This window comes from Lacerta agilis, chromosome Z, assembly GCF_009819535.1.
Source record: "Lacerta agilis isolate rLacAgi1 chromosome Z, rLacAgi1.pri, whole genome shotgun sequence".
NCBI classification, from domain to species: domain Eukaryota; kingdom Metazoa; phylum Chordata; class Lepidosauria; order Squamata; family Lacertidae; genus Lacerta; species Lacerta agilis.
In genome coordinates this window covers 32,406,765-32,429,520 of record NC_046331.1, presented here as the reverse complement: position 1 = coordinate 32,429,520, position 22,756 = coordinate 32,406,765, and the positions used below count along the sequence as shown (strand labels likewise).

Below are 22,756 nucleotides of genomic sequence, written 5' to 3'. Positions count from 1 at the left end.
GTCTCTCCATGGTTTTAAGTTTGGTAATTAGTTGTAATTCAGCAACTTCTCTTTCCAGTCTATTTCTGAAATTCCTTTGTAGTAAGACAGCTACTACACCAAAGGATAAATGGACATAATCTGATATCAGGAATCACAAAACAGAGAAACCAGTAGGAGAACACTTCATTCTCCCAGGACATTCTATACAAGATCTCAAAGTAGCTGTCTTACTACAGAGGAGTTTCAGAAATAGACTGAACAAAATAAAAAATAAAAATATTCCTTCCAGTAGCACCTTAGAGACCAACTAAGTTTGTTCTTGGTATGAGCTTTCGTGTGCGTGCACACTTCTAAGAACAAACTTAGTTGGTCTCTAAGGTGCTACTGGAAGGATTTTTATTTTTATTTCTAATTTTGTTTTGACTATGGCAGACCAACACGGCTACCTACCTGTAACTAGATATAGACACACTTCTTCAGATACACTGAAACAGAAGTTACCATACCCTTATATATAGTGAGAGAGTGGGGAGGGGTATTACTCAGCACATGAAAACTCGTACCAAGAACAAACTTAGTTGGTCTCTAAGGTGCTACTGGAAGGATTTTTTTTATTTTTTATTTTGTTTTGACTATGGCAGACCAACACGGCTACCTACCTGTAACTGGAACTTCAAGGTAAGTGTAGGATTATAGTCTTAAATGATCATGTAAGAGTCATAAATGGGAACAGCAAGGAATCTTGGGGCTGCATTCTGTTATATTCTTGTATTCCTGAAATAGGGTTTTTCTTTAGTTGGGGTTTTGAACCACATCAATGAGCATAAAAGTGATCAGGAGTTTGTTGCATGCCATGAAAACGAACCTCAAAATCACAGAATTAGTGAAGGAATTAGGCTGCCTTTTAAACAAGGCAGGACTGGATCAGGCCTGCCAGCCAGATCTTAATTTTTCCTTACTCTCAAGGGCTTGGTTTGACAAGTGGGCAGGGCCAGCTACCTGTCTGGCACCTCATGTCACAGTAATGTCAGGCGATCCATTTTTTATCACATGGTTTGAAATCACACCTTGCAGGTAAAGGGACATCCTTTAAAGGTTGCCAACTTTGCTTAACATTGTTTTTGTTCAGTCGTTTAGTTGTGTCCAACTCTTCGTGACCCCATGGACCAGAGCACGCCAGGCACTCCTGTCTTCCACTGCCTCCCGCAGTTTGGTAAGACTCATGTTGGTAGCTTCGAGAACACTGTCCAACCATCTCATCCTCTGTCGTTTCCTTCTCCTTGTGCCCTCCGTCTTTCCCAACATCAGGGTCTTTTCTAGAGTGTCTTCTCTTCTCATGAGGTGGCCAAAGTACTGGAGCCTCAATTTCAGGATCTGTCCTTCCAGTGAGCACTCAGGGCTTATTTCTTTAAGGATGGATAAGTTTGATCTTTTTGCAGTCCATGGGACTCTCAAGAGTCTTCTTCAGCACCATAATTCAGAAGCATCAATTCTTCGGCGATCAGCCTTCTTTATGGTCCAGCTCTCACTTCCATACATCACTACTGGGAAAACCATAGCTTTAACTATACGGACCTTTGTTGGCAAGGTGATGTCTCTGCTTTTTAAGATGCTGTCTAGGTTTGTCATTGCTTTTCTTCCAATAACAGGCGTCTTTTAATTTCGTGACTGCTGTCACCATCTGCAGTGATCATGGAATGCAAGAAAGTAAAATCTCTCACTGCCTCCATTTCTTCCCTTTCTATTTGCCAGGAGGTGATGGGACCATTGGCCATGATCATAGTTTTTTTATGTTGAGCTTCAGACCATATTTTGCACTCTCCTCTTTCACCCTCATTAAATGGTTCTTTAATTCCTCCTCACTTTCTGCCATCAAGGTTGTGTCATCAGTATATCTGAGGTTGTTGATATTTCTTCTAGCGATCTTAATTCCGGCTTGGGATTCATCCAGTCCAGCCTTTCACATGATGAATTCTTCATATAAGTTAAATAAGCAGGGAGACAATATACAGCCTTGTCGTACTTCTTTCCCATAGTTTAAACATAGTTTGCCTTTAAAAAAATAATTGGTTTTTAAACAAATACAAATACAGTGACCATTAAACACTTATCCAGCAGTAAGTGGACGCTCGGGTTGCGAACGCGATCCATGCAGGAGGTGTGTTCGCAACCCGTGCCACTGCGCCTGCAAGTGACACAATACGGCGCTTCTGCGCATGCGCAAAGTACGATTTAGTGCTTCTGTGCATGCGTGAGTGCCGAAACCCAGAAGTAACCCGTTCTGGTACTTTTGGGTTCGGCGCGTTCGTATCCTGCAGCGAGCGCAACCTGAGGTATGACTATTTCTAATGGTGTTTGTTTTACTCATTGTCTCTAGAAATACACTTACATATTCAACATTCAAACATATTACTTAACGTATCCTCTCCACTGAGAATATTGAGTGATTGATATAACAAGGTTTTGATTTGGGTCATTAACATCATTTGCCTTTTTCACAGCTGCTGTGTATTGGGTCAGCATTTTTACTGACATCCACCACAAGTCTAGGGTATCTTTCCTGGTTAGTTACTACAAGTTCAGATCTCATAAACATATATATGCATTAGTTTATATATGCTAAGACTGAATTGTATTTGCCTCTTCCTTCCTTTTTTGATTTCCTTGTTGTTCAAAGGTCCAGTGACTTCCATTGGCAGTTTCCTGCTTCTAATGCATGTAAATACTTTGTTATTATTGGCCTTTTTGTTTTTAGTGATGTGCTCCTTATTTCCTGCTTTTGTTTCTTTTGCTAGAGTTTGTGTTCCTTTTCTCCTTATTTGAACAAGACTTCTGTTTTCTGATGGAAACCTTCTTGTTTCTATTAGCTTTATTTATAATAATAATAATAATAATAATAATAATAATAATAATTTATTTATACCCCGCCCACCTGGCTGTTTATTGACCATGTTAGCATTCTCTTGACTTTGGTGGTGCCTTTCCTGATCTACATTTTAACTGAATTTCTGCTGTTGTGGTTTTGAATAACCCCCATGGATTCTGAAAAAAGCTGTTACGTTGTGGAGAATGACTGAAGCCAGTGGGCTGGTTTTGTGTGTGAAAGTATTCTTACATGGGACTGTATTTTAGCATGTGATCTCCTGTCTGCATTCTGAAGTGATACTGTCCAAGGAAGAGGTCATATGCTTTTTGTGAAGCTTTGGGTTGGCCTTAGAAGCTTAGGAAATGCTATGCTTGGATCAAATGGACGAATCCTTTCTTTTGGGACCCTGTGAGTTCTAGCATATCTGCTAGCAAGGGACAGATTTTCATCCTCTACATTAGATGGACACTGGGCATACTTTTTAGACAACTGATCACTACAAGTACTTTAATTGCCCAGGAGTTGGGTCTACAGTCACATCTGGCATATGGATATTTTAGAATTTGCTGATGGTGAATGGTAACAAAACTTTAACTTAGTGTATATTCGGACAACTTTCATATTGTTTTGTGTTCTCCAGTTCTTTGAGTAGTGAGAAGTTGCATGGGCAGCACTACTTGGATTATTTATACACAAGTAGAACATAGGGTTAGTCAAGTAGCATATCTGCTTCTGTATACTACATTTTTGGAGAGGTTTGCATTCCACTCCCCAGGGCATTCTGACTCTGCCTCTCAAATGGTTTTGTGAAACACACACACCTTACACTCACCCCCTTTCTTTAGCTTCCAAATTATCTTGGCCTCTTCCATTCAAAATGCTCAAATATCTCTAGCTATGTTCTGATCATTAGCTTTCATTTAGAACATCTACTAGTCATTCTAGTCACCTGACAAGCAACTTGCCTCACAAGTATGGCCAGAGCATGAGAGCATGCATTATTTATTTATTTATTTGAATTTATATTGCACCCTTCCTCCTGGAAAAGTCCAGAGCAGCATCCACTTAAGTAATAGAAATATACCCAAATTATGTGTCTGAATAGGCCCATCCAACCAGTTAAAGGAGAACAGTCTTATCTGTCTTATTTGATGTTCTCATCACCAAAATGATAATTTGGGTGCTTCTTTCAATTGTAGCATCTGCATGTGGTGAGCTTATCCTCATGTGAATAGACTTGTTGGTGATTGGTAGTAGTACAAAATAGTGTACTGTTACACATATGCAAAATAAGTTTAAAATAACACAACAATTCTTAATTGTCTTTCTGTGACATTAAGCCCCTCAAAATATACAAATCTATTAAGTAACATCACTTAATTAATTTATATGCTAAGATCATTTCCGAGTGTAAATTCTACTACTTTTAAATTAGGACTTTGAAACATGCATGGAACTGTCTTTGCTATAAGAACATTAGTGTTAGATGCAACTAAATGCATAGCATTGTGTGCTGCTCTGTAGGTGGTTTAACATTTGACTGATCAGAATTGGGATGATTGCTGTCTCAGGTGGAAGATGTCAGGGGACAGCAACAATTTATCTATCATTTCTCCTGAGTCTTGAGTTTGGTGCTTTTGAAATTAGCCTCTTTATATGTTCTTGCCTTCTGTGTGAGATACATCTAACATGGGGCCAGTAATTTGTTTATTAGAGTGAACATGCCTTGCTGTATACCTAGGAGAACCACAAGCATCACTTCAAACTAGTTACAAACCTATACTTCAGCTAGAAGGTTTAATTAGACCATTTGCTGTCCTGCCAGTTACATGCTTAGTGGTTAAGCAAAGTATACTCTCTTGGTGCTTTGTATACCAATGCATGCTCCCATGTCCTTGTGGTTTTCCTCCTCTTTAGAAGCTGTGGGTGTGGTTGCTCAGAAATTCTGCCCTAATCTGCTCTTGTACTTCCGTCATCAAATGTTTCACTGTTGTTAGTTCTGTGGAGACTCCTAGTGGTCAGTTGGAGTTAATTCCATGTGATAGAACTGCTTGTCACTGAATTTAATACGTTAAACTAAGCTTTTTTTAAAAAAACAAACAAACATGAAGCTGTTGTATACATGGATGGGTTTACTGGTGCTGTAGCTTTAATATTATTTTTAGTAGATTCATTTGTATAATAGTTGCAAGCTATGTACTTCATGCATGCTACAGAATTTGAAATTTAGCAAAGCATTTTCTATAAATAATAATGGAGAGCCAGAAGGACAATGTAAACTTGAACATACTCTTTCTTTTCTCCTCTGCCTCCACCAGAGAGTTCAAAATTGGGGTGTGGGTATGAAGGGGATGGCTGGCTTGTGAAAAACTCTGTGTGAGAGGCAGAGAAGGGAAGATCTCCCAGGATGAGAGACTGGGAGAAGAAACGGAAGCTCCCAGGTGAGAGCTGGGACAGTCCACCACCTTCTGTATGAGACAAGGGTTAAGATCTACTTTTGAGAGAGGGCTTTGTATTTTTCTTTCTCTTTTCCTTTCCTTTTTTCTTTTTATTTATAGTAGTTTATTTTTTATTGTACAGTGGTACCTTTACTTAGGGACGCGGGTGGCACAGTGGTTTAAACCACAGAGCCTAGGGCTTGCTGATCAGAAGGTTGGTGGTTCGAATCCCCACGACAGGGTGAGCTCCCATTGCTTGGTCCCAGCTCCTGCCAACCTAGCAGTTCGAAAGCACGTCAAAGTGCAAGTAGATAAATAGGTACCGCTCCAGCGGGAAGGTAAACGGCGTTTCTGTGTGTTGCTCTGGTTTTGACAGAAGCGGCTTAGTCATGCTGGCCACATGAGCCAGAAGCTGTACGCCGGCTCCCTTGGCCAATAAAGCGAGATGAATGCTGCAACCCCAGAGTCGTTCACAACTGGACTTAACGATCAGGGGTCCCTTTACCTTTACCTTTCCTCTACTTATGTTCACCTTCAGTTACGTATCCTTCGGGATATGTGCGCAGCAAACCCGAAAGTATTTTTCTGGGTTTCGCCATGCGCAGAAGCGCGCTGCACGCATGCGCAGAAGTGGCACCTCAGGATACGCACACCTCGGGATCCGACCGGAGCTCTGGAATGGATCTCGTGCGCAACTGGATGTACCATTGTATTGTATGATGAAAAGTTTCAATAAAAATATGCAAAAACGGGTGCAGGTGATTTTTGTGTGGTTGTTTTTAGAGTTTTTTTTCAAACTGAACAGTGCTGAAATAATGCAGCTGATTTTTGGTTATTAAGGATGTACTCTTTATAGCAGTCTTTCTCAACATTGTATTCCCAGGTGTTGTTGGACTACAACTCCCATCATCCCTAGGTAGTAGGGCCAGTGGTCAGGAATGATGTGAATTGTAGTCCAACAACATCTGGGGATCCAAGGTTGGGACTGGCTGCTTTAGAGAAATGAATGTTAGATTACAATAGGCAACCTATTCCTGCCCATATAAATATTCAATTTTCTGAATACCGGTAGTTTGGGATCATATGTTTTTCAAAAACTTTGTATTCCTGTCAGTAAGTTGAATTTTGGTCCCAAGTTCCTCATATCAATTCTGCCATTACAAGAAGATTAGAGTTCAGACTGTTAATGGAGCTAAACATCAGCAAAAGATATACTTCAGGGACACTAACTGCAATAATTGACTGGTAACAGCTTGACATGTATACTTTCACATGGTATCATTGATTGAACACTAAAGACTTGTTTTGTCACTGGAGAAGTTAATTGGTCATTGTTAAAAATAAGGAAACACAAGTTGTAATAGCTTTGACCCTTGTTTGCAATAGACTTAAAAGTGAAGTACTGTATCAATATTTTTACACTTTAAATTAGTGTATAAAGCACATTAAAGCACATTATTGTGTATAAATATTTTGCTGTGTGTTCAGTCCAATGTAATGTTGTATTAGATGCTATTTGCTTTTCTCTGCTAACACCCAACACCCAATTTCTCTTTTTTTGACAATGGTACAGTAATGTCAAAATGAGGTTGAAGTGATATGGTATACTAGTAACATACAGTCAAAATAAAATTTGGTAGTGCTGGCTTTAAATGAGTTATACCTGGTATGGCAGCATTTTGTGAGAAAATAATTTTAAAAAGCTTTAGAAACATGTAAAAATAAGCTTTGGGAACTTCATGTTAATTTCAAAAAGTGTGTTGGGTAATATACTGTTTTCTTTTCTTCTTTTTCTAAAAAATTAACTAGAATCTTCAGATAAAAACTTTGGCAGATGATATGGTAAGAGTCTTATGTGCTGGGTTTGTGTTTCTTTCTAATGCATGCTGCTTTTGCTGCATAAGAGTAATTATGACCAGTAGGACATGAACATTGTGAAGTGTTTCACCATGTAAGGAAAGAATGAGAAAGCTGTTTTCATTTACATGTTGGACTCCTGACTCCCATCAGCTCCAGTCAGCATTACCAGCGTTTAGGGATTATGGGGGTTGTACTCCAGCAACATCTGAAGGGCCATAGGTACACTGTTCTTGCTATAAGGGAACAAACTTTAGAAAAACTATCTTTTGCCTATATGGTTTTAAATAACTATTTCCCCTGATACTTCCCTGATTTTAATTCTTTCAACCCTGATGCTGTCAAAGACTTTCAGATGTAGATGTGAATATTGTACGCGTGCTTGTCTCTTTTATTAGTAATATGACATGTGGCACCCTGTAACACTTCAGAGCAGTGGTGGCCAATCATTTTAGCAAGTGCATTACAAGTCAAGTCCAGAGTTTGAGGTAGCATTTACCTCTCTATCTCTTAATGCTGTATTTGCATCTAACTTACAGCCTGCTAAGGTGCTTGTAGTCTTGCCTGACTTTAGTCTTGCTGTTGGTATAAGAGCTCTATACTGTAGCTCCTATCAAAATGTGCCACAGACCCCTGTTGTCTATATCACTCATGGTATATTTGCCACAGGTAATGTCCATTATAATGAATACTTAATAAGTGTTATTAAAGTATGCTAAAGAACACATCCATTATAATGGATATTCCAAATTATTGTATTCTTTGAAGAAATAGACTATCACTGTAATTTTGCATTTTATGTGCATGGAGAACAAGGGTGGAAAGCATTTCCTGTAGAGCTCCAATATTACCCATCTCTCACATAACTGGGTTGTATCCAGTTAATTCATTTTAAGCAAAACTTTGTCCCATGCTTCCTGTAAGACCATTCCAGTGGGAAAAGTAGTGGCTGTTGAATATGCAAGCTTGCATGCAGTACTTGAACAGAAAAGAAATCTACTAAACCATTTTACTGACAATTCTGTGCTGCTTAACGTTTCCTTCAGCTAATGCTTGTAAAAGATCTTGAAGCAATATAACAGCTAACTTGTTTGTCTGATGAATCTTAAAAAAAGAGACTGTACTTAAACCTAGAGTGACTTTTAAGATGTTTTGATCCAAGCCTCTCATGAACATAATTAAGTAATCCATGGCTCTGCCATTTTGGATATATCCAGTTCGGCCGTCCTCTGGTTTGCAGTTGAGAATTGGATATTACCTGAAGACTTTGAATGATTACCTATATAGATAGAGCTGTAAACATTACAAATCTGTGAACAAAAGCATAAAGTTTAGTTTTGGAAACTCATCCTTAAATGGTGATTTCTAGCATTAAAGGCTGAGGGGGAAATGCGGTTCAAAAAGGATGGGTAATATCTTCTGAAATCCTAGTCAGATCCAGATTTTCCTGACTAGTAGCAAAATACTTTTAAACAAAATGAGCATAATTTCCCCACTTGTATGACTTATACAGATTTAGAATTAACTTTTTCTTAAACCAAATTCTGAGCTATTCTGAGCTATCTTGGTTCAGAATTTGGAGACTCAGAATTTAAGACTACACATGGCCCTGATTCTAGGCAAGTTACACCATGCACCACATTATTTGGACTAAAATTGCATCTGATTTAAATAGACAAATTGTACATTATATTCTGTGCAGAAATATTGCATTTTTAAGGGGAGTACACCCCAGGATTAGGCAAAACAAAGCTCAAAGTACAGTCTCAGAATTGTAGCTGTATGGATTAATTATCTTCAGCATGATTATTAATTTTAGCATGCAAAGTGGAAGTAAATGATTTTCTCTTATATGCTACCCCTAATACAAAGTATTTGTGTTCTTTCTGCAGCGTGACAGAATAACCAGTTTTAGGAAATCGGGCGTCAAAAAGGAGAAACTTCTCATTCAGCACCCCATTGACTCCCAGGCTTCTATAAATGAATTGCCAGTGGCTCAACCACTATTTGATGAACGTTCAATGAATTTATCAGAAAAAGAAGTTATGGATTTGTTTGAAAAAATGATGGTAAGCTTTTTGCTTGACAAGCATGTGTTTGTATTGTGAACAATACATAAAGTTAGACTTCTGTGTTATCAGTTGTCGTAACTCTGTTATTGAGCTTCTGAGCAAAACGGTTAATCCTTGCTCCAAGACCAATGCAGACCACTAATTAAATAGTGAAGGAGATAGATTAGTGTGTGAATATTCCAACATACATATTAATTTGATTGTCTTGGATAGAGGACTGGAAGGCACATTTCAGTTGCTATGGGGATGTTACCCCAAAATTGTTTCTTTGAGATAAATCAGTGGCCAGGAGTTGTAGTGTGGTGGAGATGCCTAATGAATGAACAGTATATGCAGATTATGGTTTGGAAAGCTATTGTCATCATAGAGAGACAATTCTCAGTGTCTTTCTCAAGGTCACTGCTTGCTTCCTTATCTGGAATGTTATCGTGGAAGGATGTTTGTATCTAGCCTGGTTTACACGAAACATTTAAAAATAGTTAAAATAAGCTGTGTTTTAATGTGAATGTGCTGATGCACACTGATGAAACCATGGGAGCTTCTCTGCTCCTGATATTTTGTTGCCAGGGAGGAAACAGACCAGAATTAAGGTTGTTACTGCATTTGAACCTGGCCTTGTGGTTTATTTTTTCTCCACACAAGTGGTAAGTCAATTTTTTAAAAAAAATGCTTACTACTTGTTGGCTTTTTGAGAAACTAAATATAAGTTTGGGTTTCCACATAACAAACCAGACTCTAACCTGTTTCCTCATAGGTGCACCAAGAGAGGAGTGAAATGGCCAAAATTCCAGCTGTGTGCACCAGGGCACTGCATGCTCATATTAAAACATAGTTTGTTTTGTTTTACTGAGATGTGTGTACTCGGGCAATAGCTCTTGAGTGAAGAGTTATACCCCAAATTATTACTTGGGCAGTTAACTGTATTACAGGACTTGTTGCATTCTGTTGCTTAGCATTGAGCATGTGTGTATATGAGCATGCTGGAAATTGTACATTAATGTTGCTCATATAAACTGATAGCTTAGGATGATGATGTGAAATAGCCTGTCTAGAGTAAACCAGCCATCCCTTCTTTCTCTTTAAACATAGAGCAATTCTTAGCATCTGTACTCATGAAGATTAACTGAAACTATGAAATATTAATCCAATCCTGGCAATGTTATGATTATTTACTTACAGGAAGACATGAACCTGAATGAAGAACGAAAAGCTCCTTTACGGAATAAGGACTTGACCACAAAACGTGAGATGGTTGTCCAGTACATTTCTGCAACTGCCAAATCTGTAAGTAGGAAGTCTCCCACCCTCAAAGATAGGTCAGACTAATACTCTTAACATCATCTGCAGTTTCAACTCAAATCTTCAGATTTCTGCTTCAGTTTATCCTTCCTAGAGTGCTTACAAAGCTTTCTTCATAAAATCCTTTAAAATGCCTTCAACGATGGATAAAAGCCTTAATTAGAATGTATTACATATTTCACAACTGCTTGGTAATCTAAAACATGATGCTGTCTTTACTGTAAACCATTAAGTATTCTAAATCCACTGCTCTAGAATAATCATTAGGGCTTTTCTCAGTATCTCTTACATAGTAAATGCCACAAATGTGGGAGATGCTGATAGTAATTTTAAAACAAGGTGTAAAAGTATCTTAGTCTCAAACCATGTTCTTTGCTACTGGCTGACTGTCCTAGTTTCTGAAGTTTCTGGCTTTCAAATCAATTCATTCAAAGGGCAGTCCCATATACGGCCTATTAGGACAGCTTCACTAAATTATTGGATGTAGCAAGGAACTTCTGTAAAAAATGACTTTTGCATTATTATTGTTGCTGTTACTATTTATTAATTAAATTTATAAACCACCCTTTATCCAAGGATCACAGAGCAGTTTACAGTGTAAAAACACAAACATAATAACACAACAAACAACACATTAACTGCCTCCCTGCGCTCATATACATACATAAAGGGTTATTTGAAACCAACCAGTGATCCTTAATGCAGAAGTAGTGGGAAATAATAAACACCTGCTTCTGCTGCTGCTGCTACTGATAACAACAACAACAACAACAACAACAACAACAACAACAACACTTTTGTGACCTAGATTGAGGTTGAATTCTAGTTTGAAGCTTTCCTTCCTGTGAAATAACCCGTTGCTTTTCATGGGACAATATATATATATAGTTTGTCAGGTAATCTGCTCTTCTAGGCTTTGAAATGGGTACATTCCAAGTCTGAAAGTGGTACTTCTTCATAAGAACATCTTATTTGTATGTTCAATGAATGTTGACATTCAATGAGCATACAAAGAGCTATTAATTTTTTTTAAGGTAAAGTCTTATGATGCTGAAGTTCTTCATTAATGGACAAGTGAGGAAGCATTTCCCCCTACTAGGTATATTTCTCCGCTGATCATTGTCTACCTCAGAGCTGGGGAGCTAGATCCGCCCAGTGGGCCAGATTGTTTTCACACACCCACACACCCACACCCACACCCACACCCACACACCCGTGGATCAAATATGACAGGCAGTTGGCGTCACACACTTGTCAATCACAATGACATTACCTAACCTTTTTTGCCTACACATTTTGTTGAGAAATCATGCAAAGCACCAAACAGCTCTGCAACAATCATCTGAATGCTGTGCAAGACTCCACTGTAGAATGTTTTGCAAGGGAATTTTCAAGACCCAACAAGCAGGAGATTGTTGGGTCATGTGAAGTCCTTTGTGCAGATATTTGCAGGTGCCCTGAACAGCTTGTTGATTGGGCCTGCAAACCACTTTGGCTGATTTTTACCTACTGAACACCTGATGTTGTATCTCATGTTGGCCAGGTGCATAGCTGAAATTTTGTGCCCAAATGAGGAGGTCTGAGGGTCTGAAGATTTCCATCTGTGGTTTACCAGTTTGTTCTTTTAATAGGAAAATAAAAGGATGCCTAAATTTATCATTTTCACAGTGTCCGTTTAAAACATTTTTGAACATATATGTGACAGACACCTTTATCCTTAAATGTTACTTAGAAGTGAGTGAACAGAGATGGCTTCTGAGTAAAACTATTTAGGATTGTAGGTTTAATCCAATGTTAAAGGGATTTTATACATGTCTTCATGCATGTCTCTTGATCACTTCCTCGCTTTCTGTTAATGAAAACATTCACAATACATAGCAGTTGCCGAGAACCACCTGAAGTTAACGTCTAATCCATTTGTTCCTCCAGCTCTTGTGGCATTCCTTTACAAGCAGCTGAATGTCAACTTAAGTCACACATTGTAGCACTATCCAAACATACTAGCTGCATGCTTTCTAATTTGCCTGGGTATCCAAGGGCAGAAATATGTTTCCAAGTGATAAGTGAAATTTGCCACTAGCCTTATTTCAGTAGAATTACATGATGTGCACGGTTTTACTTTGAAATTCCAATGAATATTTTCCCAGTTTTGTATTCAAGTTATTGTTTATAGTAAAGTGCTTTGGGAAACCCAAGCTTGCATATTCAGTACTATTTTTCAAATACCTAAAGGGAGAAATATAATCATTCTACATAACTAAATCAGAGTGCAAAATGCAGATAACAGTGCATGAATAATCATGTATTAAAATGAAGTAGTAAATGAGATTATATTTGTGTTTGCCCAATCTGAGTATAAATGTGGAGCAGAATGGAGAGAATTCCAAAGTTGAGGCAGTGTAACAACACACACAATCAAACTTAAACTACACATGACTAAATTTATTTGAAATAACTTGTTTTATTTGTTGATCTCAGCTGTTATGTGTGAAAATACACATCACAGCCACTTTGTTAATTGGACACACAGGTCTCATACACATGTCTTTAAAAATCAGAGTTGAAGGCATTACATCTTGCTCAATGTAATTCAATCATGCAATTCACAGCTTCATTAAAACAAAAATTTAAGATGATAGACTGAAAATATTTTGCTTGAACTTTATCATGCTTTAAAAGTATTATTGGTAAGAATAATATGAAGGGTTTAAAGCTATTTTTAGGATGTATTTCTATGGGGAAAGATCATCTTTAAATAATGATCAGAACTGTGTTCCTAACCTTGTATTAATATACTACTTTGTTGTAATAATTCACATAACCATTCAAGTTTATTTTTACATAGCTGTAAAATCCTAATTTGGGCATTATTTGCTCTGTGTTGACCAACATGAGAGTAAGGACTGGGACTATGGGAATGGGGCTTCACTGGGATCTAGAACTCTGAAAGGTTGGGGTTCCTGATCCAGAATAAACTTTTACATGTACAACTAGATAAGGCCCAACTGGTAAACATTGGAACTAATGATGTTCAGCAAGCTTAAGTGTGTATAAGCCAGTGTGGTATAATGTGTACACCAGAACTAGAGAGGCTTGATGAAAATCCTTATTTGTTCACTTAAGTGGCCTTTAATAAGTTGGTTTAACCTTTTTATGGTAAATCAATCATATTGTTTTTTCAGGATAAATTTAGTGAATCCAATTTATTTTACTTGTACCTGCCCTTTACCCTAAGGTCCCAGAGTAGGTCACAACAATTTAAGATACATCATTAAAATATTCTAAAACAAATTACAAGAATAGGGTGGGTCCTAAAAATATACATCTCAGATGTCAAAGGCCAGATTAGGATAAACATGTGGTAATTACATATGGTTATGTATCTCAGGATTGTAAAGTTAATGTTGACCACTGAATAATAAAGGCATACTTTTTCCAGAGGTTGTAGTATGGCTTTTTGTTCTGTATTAGTAAAGCAGATTGGTGTGCCAACTTTAAGATCTATATTTTTTAAATGTCCTGCCAGTTATGTCAAAACTTAGCATATGGTTCATGTGGTTGAAACGTAAGTCTAATAATTAACATTCTCATCTGCAGCAGCTCTTCAGATGAGAGAAAGGAAAGCTGGAAGAAATCGGCACATTATCTGACCAATGTCAGCTTTGCTTTAGAAGGGAGAAAGCGCACTACATTTTTTAGCAGTACACAAGAATAGTTAGTATACCAAACACATTTTTCAGAACTTGGTGTTAAACCAAACTATTCTAGCCAACTCTAGGCCAAGAAAAGTGTAGCTAGAGTGGGTAATGTTTATAGCAAAATCTCAGCTGTAATGTTGTCCACAAACTGCATCTTACTGAGCAGAGTACTGTTTGAAAAACAAAAGAATATGTGTCAGTGAGGTGCAGTAACTTGCCATTATTTTCCACTGTGAGCTTGATCTTAAGGCACTCAAAAATATTTATTTGTTAGCCAGGACTGGTGTTAGTACCAGGGGTCCTTGGGCAGCTGTTGACATCCCATTTCTTACATTTTCTGATGGCAGCCTTGCTCCCTCTGCATCCATGCTGGGTGACTGGATCTTTGAACCACTCACCATTTTAATTATTTACAATTCTGTTTACATACTTGGTGTTGTGGAAATTAAAATAGCCACCCCACCCCCACCCCATGTTGCTACATACTTAAAAAACTTGGGGTGGAGGCATATTGTGCAATTTGCATATACTAATTTATATGCCTTTGGGAAACAAATGTGGCTAGCAGAGGGTCTCACCAGAACTTAGCTTTGCATTGTACCCAAACGACATATATGCAGAGTTGAAACAAAACATCTCAAAACATGAGGGAAAGATGCAAGAGATACATAGCCTACTCTCAAAGACTTGTTATCCCACTGCCCATCAACCCCTTATACCACCCCTACAATCCCAATTGGGTAACCCAGCTGTCTGGCATGATTTACTGTTAATTGTGACCTTTAAACTTGGAGCCAGCCTTATATGAAGCATGTTGTCATTCTTCTCTGACTGATAACACTTATCTGACTTTGACAGTTTGCATGATTTTATTTTAAAAAGTATGCTGACTAATCTGTTATCTCCCTTACCTGTCTCTGTTACGTGCCAATTCAGTACAAGTACTCCAATTCATACATTTCAAAATACCCAAATAGAGAAGTCCTATTGCTGCAATTACATGCAGAAAATATTGTTTGAATTGTGGGTGTGTGGGTGAGTGTCCATGCTGGTATCTGATTCCCAAAGTTACTGGCCTGCTAACACAATTTGGGATAGAGAAAGTGGAGAAATTATAATTTATTTTTCAGATAAATTTTACCCACTTTGCACCATAAGGTCTCTGGGTGGGTTTTCAGAATATAACTCAATATTTAAATCAGTTAAAATATTAGAGTGGGTGCTTGAGAACTGGGCATTGGTTTAGACATGCTGATTTTGACACTGCTTCTATTACCTGGCTATGGCTCATTCTTAGGAAATGAAAAGCATTAAAACATAGGGTGGGGTGGGAATCTGGTTTATATCAAGGGTTCAAGATATAAGTGGTGCCAACTGCAAATCAAAAGTATTACTTTACCCAGAAATGCTCTCTACGTACTAATGTGACTTGGTGCTTTACTGCTGAGGCAGCAGGCAGGTCTGCCACGAAGTTCTCAGTGTTAGTGCAATAGCAGTTGTCTGCATTGACTGTTGGAATGCCTAAGTACATAGCAAAATACTGTTCTATTATTATCCAGCAGTTATGGCCAGCTGTGTTGCACTTTTATTTAATTTATTTACGGTATTTATACATAGCTTTTCAGGTGGTCTTCACAAAACAGTTTACATAAGATTACAACAGTTAGCACCACTTCCTAAAAAACAAATTGCAGTGAGACAACTTATTTGTTTAGAAAAGCTGTTACTGATTCCCCCCCCCCAAAAAAAAACTTATGGCAAGGTCATCCTGCAGACACACTTGTGGTGGCAATTGGGGGTGGGAGGGGCCACTTACGAGAGCCACTATGTTTCTATAATTGTTGTAGAACATACATCTGCATGAGCCATAAGAGCTGTATATAACTGCCTGCTAGATAAATATTAATTGACTGTCTAGTGCTAGTTTGTCCCAATTCAGGGTTGCATATTTTTCTTCAATCCCATGTCCTTGGACATCAGTGCAAAAGAGAGATTTAGGGCAATAACTTCTCCCCCTGTCACGAACCTTGATAGTTCTAAAAACAAATTCCCAGTTTGAGATGAGAAATACATAAGATTTCATATCGGAAGAAGCGTTACTCCAATGCGTTACATTTAAGCACTTAAACATTCAGATGGGTTTCTTTAATTCAAGTGAAGTACCATCCAAATTAAAATGCTGGTAGTACAGGCATCTTCTCAGTACAGTATTTTTTGTGGAAAATAATGAAAGTACTGCTGGAAATTAAGTTATTTGCTGCAGTATGCCACTTTATAAAAATATACTCAAAACAGTGTGCTTAATTTTGATGGCAGGTATTAAATGTCTGCCTAATAAATAAACATTTTCAGTTCTTGTGTATGCATGAACTAATAAATAACATATCCCTAGCCAAATAAGCCCATTTCTTCATATTAAAACGTTCTGGAAGTATACAATTATAATTCCGATGGAATTTTGTTTTTCAGCTTGTTGAAATGACTCTGTGAATATATTCTATGTTTTAACATTTAAATATCATTAACAGTTACTAACTACTAAGCTCTTGGCTACTTGTGTGAAATGCTTCAGCTTACTAATTCTGCTTTTTTTATTTATCTCTTATTACTGCTCTCCGTTGATCACTGCATGCAGATTATCGGAAATAAAGTTCCGGTGAGTACCACTGTAGTCTGTCACCACTTGCAGATCCACAATATAACACTAGGAAAAATGTGCATATTGTTTGCAATTATTTTAGTTTATTTTGGCCTCTTGAATGTCTCTTTGGTATGTATAATGCAATTCTGGCATACAAATTTAGAACAATAAACTTACATTAAAATGCAACTTTTTATTCCAGATTTCCTAAAACGAATCTGCTTTTTAAAAGTTCAGATGCAGCCTTAAGTAGCAAAATTAAAAGTTCAGATGCAGCCTTAAGTAGCAAAATTAAAACTTCATTATGGCAAGTGCAATAATTACTTCTCATTGTGATATTTGGGTTGGGGGGTGATGTGGGCCTCAATATAGTATTCAGTATTTGCTGGGCTTGGTTACCTATCCATCCCCTAGTATCCAGTGAAAATGGCTTTCTTGTTTCTTACTGCAGAGGGTGGGGGGAAGTGCACACCTTTTGCATTTTTCTTACATATATATCCTAACTATCTTACATCATGAAAGCCAAGAACCGTGTGTTTCCAGATCAGAAGCCCTGGAGTGCAGCCGCTTCCTGCTGAAAGCAGAGATTGCCATCCATGCTGATCCGATCTGTACTGATTGCAAACCCTGCTGGTATTGGCTACAGGGATCTTCCTTTGCAGCCTGATTTGAGTTCAATCCAAGTTGCAAAGGAACATTTTTCTTTGCATCAACAGTCTGAACTCAAGCTGAGTGGCAAAGAAAGGAAGGAAAAGAATTGAAAGCACACTTAAGAGTTTTTGTTTCTGAAGTTGGCTCACCTATTAAAGTGTCCTGCAGGGGGTTGGGTAGCTCAGAATCTGGCCTGCTGTCCGGATCCTGTTCTCCCCCCCCCCCAATCAGGATACTATATCTCACATTGCTGTTTAACAGGTTTTTAAGGCAATTATTCCATGACATTGTCACAGCTGCCTTGGAGAAAGGAAAAAGAGAGCAAAGGAGGTAGCTAGTCAACATTAGTGCCTGCTTCATCTGGACTGTTCCTTCCACCACCAAACCCCTGACCAACTGTTAATATTATAACATGAACTTGTTTTAGTGTTAAAAATAGTAATCTACCTTCCATGTCTTGGCAGAAAGGTGGTATATATACTTAAGAAATAAATAAACATTAGGACTTAAATGTAACAACACTTATTGTTTAAATCTTAATAGTACAGTAATGTCTGTTAGAGCTAGTTGTCTATAGAGCTTGCTGCTTATTGCCATTTCTTTCCATGATTTACTTCCTGGTCTAGGGTGGATTTTGGTGAAAAGTGAACACAAACAGCCCAATGCAGAAGACAATAGATCTACTGGTAGTGGAGGTAGCCATTTGAAACTAGAGCCCCATACCAGCAGAACTGCTGTAATCCTTCACTGGGAGCAGATTTGACAGTTTCTTATATATTCAGACATAGTGCAAAATTGAGTTATAATTTCAGTGAGAGATTTAACACAATAAAACATGAAAGTAGAACAATGAATTTCCTCAGAATGTGTTTCCAGAACACACTTCAGAAATGAAGCTGGTTTAAATGCAAACCAGGCACAAAGTGCTGCAGTTGAAACATTTTTCTTTGCTTTTGTGCAATTTGTTGCCTCTCAAAGTAAACGAAGCCTGCATTTTTTTTTTTAAGAGAGCAGGAAATAAAGGTTTGAAGCAGTGTTCAGTTCCTGTGTGCTGAAAACAGGCTGAGATTTTTCTTTAGCTTCATATAGAATTGAATTGTTTTGGTTCTTAGCAACTTAAAGTAACTAGTCAAAAATGTTAGTGTTTCAGCTATTGCAATGTTAACGCATATGCTCCTGTAGGTAGTAAAGTGACATACCACAGATGAAGATTGAAGTATGTTTTAATAATTTGTATTGCAGGTTATACATTTTCATTGTAACAAAGATACATCAGTGGAACTGTCTTCCAAAATTTCAAAGCAGTTGCTTTGTTCCTCTGTTTATATTATACTAGTTTTCTAAAATGAATAACTTAAATACTGGGCCATAATATACTCAAAAGGTAAATTATTTCACATTAATATAAATATTCTCCTTGCTCTATAAAATGAGTTTCTGTCCATTTTATAGTTCATTACAGATAAGCAACTAAAATAATTGGCTGTTGAATCACCTTTCATATTCTCCATCACAGAATATTGTATTAAAAGAAACAGGACCAAGCTTTTAGCACTTTAAATTAGTATGTCCATAGCAAAAGAAGATGAACAGAGTAATGCTGATAGTTTGCTGCAAGCAAAAAGAAATTGAGAGACAAAAATCCTGATAAGAATTAACCACTACGAGCTGTGGCTAGGAATATTCAGGTGAAAGGCTTTGAAAATGGAGTTTGAAAGCCATCTCTCAAAAACAGCAGTTTTAAAAGAATTCAGATAGAAGAGACCGTAGAACAGAGCTTTCCAAACTGTGTGCAGGACATGTTAGTGTGTTGGCTGCAGTGTGTAGGTGTGTGGCGTGAACACTTCCCACATTCCTCCCAGGGCTGGAAAGGGGTTAGTCTAGCCTCTGGTTGGCTAGTAAAACTGAATTACCGTGTCATGAAATGATGCATGTCTAAAAAGTGTATCACCAACATGAAATGTTTGGAAAGCTCTGCCATAGAATTATCACTGCATACTTTAACTACCCGGTAGTGCCGTAGCTATAATTATTGGGAGGGTGGTATTTGCTTATGGAGCATCCTTTCCTGATGCCCTGTTTCATAGAAACATGCATGCATGACTTCGGGTACTGGGTTTTCAGAAACTGCCATGTTACATCATCTTAGTTAATTTACATATTTCAAAAAGATTCACTAAATTTAATCTGAGAGTAGGTGGAAGAGTGGAATTCTAGTTCTGAAATGAAATCCTCTTCCAGTTTTTGATTTTGCCAAAAGGTTTAGATTTGAAATACTTAAGAGTACTTAAATCCCAAACAAATTCAAGAAATCACCAGATACATAAAATAATTCATGGAAGTATAGATTCAATGTTTTAGGACTGTTTCCAGAGTTTATTTAATCCTTTTAAAGGGCACATTTCATTAAACTGTAGCATAGATTTTTCTGGTACTAAAAGTTTTATATAAAAATTGTCATGGTTGCGACTGTTGGGTAGTATCTGGCATTACTCCCTAAATACATGTTTGAAATGGTGACAGAATAATGTGAACGGACAGGTGGCATGGTTACTTGTAACATCCGTACCTCTTGTCATACATAGTCTATGTGGATATGCTGCCAGACCTACAAGATGTGATGATGCCAATTCTCATAAGGAAGTTTTCATATTATTGTGTATTTGAATTATGGATTGATTTTATAGTTGTAAATTGCTCAGAAGCCATTTTGTTATATATGTGATATGTAAATTAATAAATAATAATAAGGTACACATTCAGTGTTAGGCTCAAAATGGACCTATTTCAGACTCACAGTGGTTTGAATTGGGCTTCAGCCATTTCTTAATTAGCTAAATCTGGCTATTTTGTAAGTTTGACAATCTTGATGGCATTGCTGGGAGCTGTATAAATGAAAAATACCTTGATCAAGCATTTCTAACTGCTTAAAGAGACAGAAGAAGGATTAGTGTGCTTGGCGTGGTCCCTGATATAATTAACTACCAAATACATAGAAATCCTGTTAGAGATGCTGTGGGTGAAAAGAAGTGTGAAAAATATCTGACCTGTCTTCATTAAATTCAGGCAGAGACCATATAGAGCTAAGGAGCTTTAGGAACTGCCTATTAATAATAACCAGTCTTCTGAGATAAGCCAAGTTCCTGTGACTTACCAAAACCACAGCGATAATTCATTCTCTTTTGATAAAGAGATGTTTGCTCATTCTTCAAGATTTTGAGCATCATAGCCTTAAAGACTGATTAGCTGATACTTCGATGCCAGAATACTGCTTGAATTACATAGTTTAGCTGATATTTTTCAGCAGTGGTACCACCTAAATAGATAGATGGAATCTGTCAAGAGCTCTATATTATAGTTTTATTGTACAGCGAACAAGGCATGTACTCTAGCTGTATTTGAAATCAAATAAAAGAACTTTGAATCAGAGGGCAATAATTAAATTGTGCAGAAACATTTTTTCTTACACTAATTTTTCCATCAAAAATCAGAGTCCCTCCCATTTGTTCATCTTTCATTGTCCTTTATTTGGGAAGAATAATAAAGAGGAAAATTAAGTCCCAAATGAGTCCATCATATTGATGCATTGCACAATTAACACAGATGAGATAAGAGAATCATAGCTACAAAAAGGGAGTAAAGAAATGGTGACTTCCTAACAGTGATTCCTGATTTGCACCAGGATTGCTGCTGTATCTTGAAAAAATATGCTGCCACGTTGGATTCTTTCACTACATGATGCCAGTATGCCTTTGGTCTGCCACCACAAATTCTAGGTCAGGAGAATTGCCTCAGCAGAGTAAGGACAAATAGGAATTCCTTGATGTAGCCCACACTGTTTGGGGAATCTTAAATCTTCTCCATTATCCAGGAAGAATGGTCCATCCCTAAAATCTTGTTGATTGATGAAAAGAAAAGGTGGTGGTGGTGGTGGAGGAGGAGGAACCATACTATTTTGACCATCCTGGAATTATAGGGTAAACTGCGAGAAAAATGCAGTTGAATGCTAGACTTAACAAATTTTATAGAGATTTAATGTTTGTGGGCTAGAACCCATTGCACACACGTGTGTGTGTAAATTTGGAGTTTAATGGTAATGGACTGTAAAAGTACAGTCTGTGACAAATGAATTAGAATTTAAAAGTAAACAAAGTTACCCTGCAGAACAGCATTGATTGGTGAGTCATCTTCTCATAAGAATAAACTTAGCATTGCTGAATAATTTAATACATTTAGGTGGAATAGGAAGGCTCTGAAGGCAGGAAATGAGAACCTGTGGTCATTCTAGATGTTCCAGTTATTGGTAGGTGGCCATGTTGGTCTGCCATAGTCAAAACAAAATAAAAAAATACAAAAATTCCTTCCAGTAGCACCTTAGAGTCCAACTAAGTTTGTTCTTGGTATGGGCTTTCGTGTGCATGCACACTTCTTCAGATACACTGAAACAGAAGTCACCAGACCCTTATATATAGTGAGAGAGTGGGGAGGGGTATTACTCAGAAGGGTGGTGGGAATGGGTGATTGGCTGATAGGTGTGGAAAACCTGTTGACGACTGCAGTTGTTCTATTTCAAAAATAGACTGGAAAGAGAAGTTGCTGAATTGCAACTAATTGCCAAACTTAAAACCATGGAGAACAAAGACATTGGATTCTTATCTCATTATACATGACAAAGCTATCTTTAGCCAGCTCACCCCTTGCCTTTTCCTGTAAGACCAATTGCAGTCGTCAACTGTAAGACCAAGTGCAGTCGTTGGTTTATTATTTTGGTACAAATTAGCAGCCCCATATGCTTGCTTTGGTTTGAGATGTGGTGCTGGAGAAAGGGGTTTTCTTGATCTTATTTGCTTTTCTCTAGCTATAATTTTCCTCAAAAGGAAGCATACTTGTGTGCTTTTCTTCTTGTAGGGAAGAAAGTAGCTGGGGGAGGGGGATTTGGAATGAACAAGGGGTTAAATACTCATTCCCACCCCCAGCACCATTTTGCCAGGACTGGTCCATGACATTTTGTTTACAGAGGCAAAGATGAACATGAAATACAGGTGAAACTCGAAAAATGAGAATATCGTGGAAAGGTCCATTTCTTTCAGTAATTCAACTTAAAAGGTGAAACATATGAGATAGACTCATGACATGCAAAGCGAGATATGTCAAGCCTTTATTTGTTATAATTGTGATGATTATGGTGTACAGCTGATGAGAACCCCAAATTAACAATTTCAACTTTGGGGTTTTCATCAGCTGCACGCCAT

At 37.7% G+C, this 22,756-nt stretch overlaps 1 protein-coding gene across 7 annotated transcripts in view; it reads left to right on the top strand.

The window, feature by feature from the left end:
• The window catches only part of DIAPH2 (diaphanous related formin 2), a 322,676-nt gene that overhangs the window by 10,128 nt on the left and 289,792 nt on the right, over nucleotides 1-22,756 (top strand). For 4 of the 7 annotated variants that reach the window (XM_033137161.1, XM_033137162.1, XM_033137156.1 and 1 more), the window contains exons 2-5: nucleotides 7,096-7,128; nucleotides 9,036-9,212; nucleotides 10,395-10,499; nucleotides 16,848-16,868. In XM_033137161.1, the coding sequence (XP_032993052.1) occupies nucleotides 7,096-7,128; nucleotides 9,036-9,212; nucleotides 10,395-10,499; nucleotides 16,848-16,868 (336 nt within the window). The remainder of the gene's footprint in view (nucleotides 1-7,095; nucleotides 7,129-9,035; nucleotides 9,213-10,394; nucleotides 10,500-16,847; nucleotides 16,869-22,756) is intronic. The other 3 variants (XM_033137158.1, XM_033137157.1, XM_033137160.1) reach the window with 2 other exon arrangements.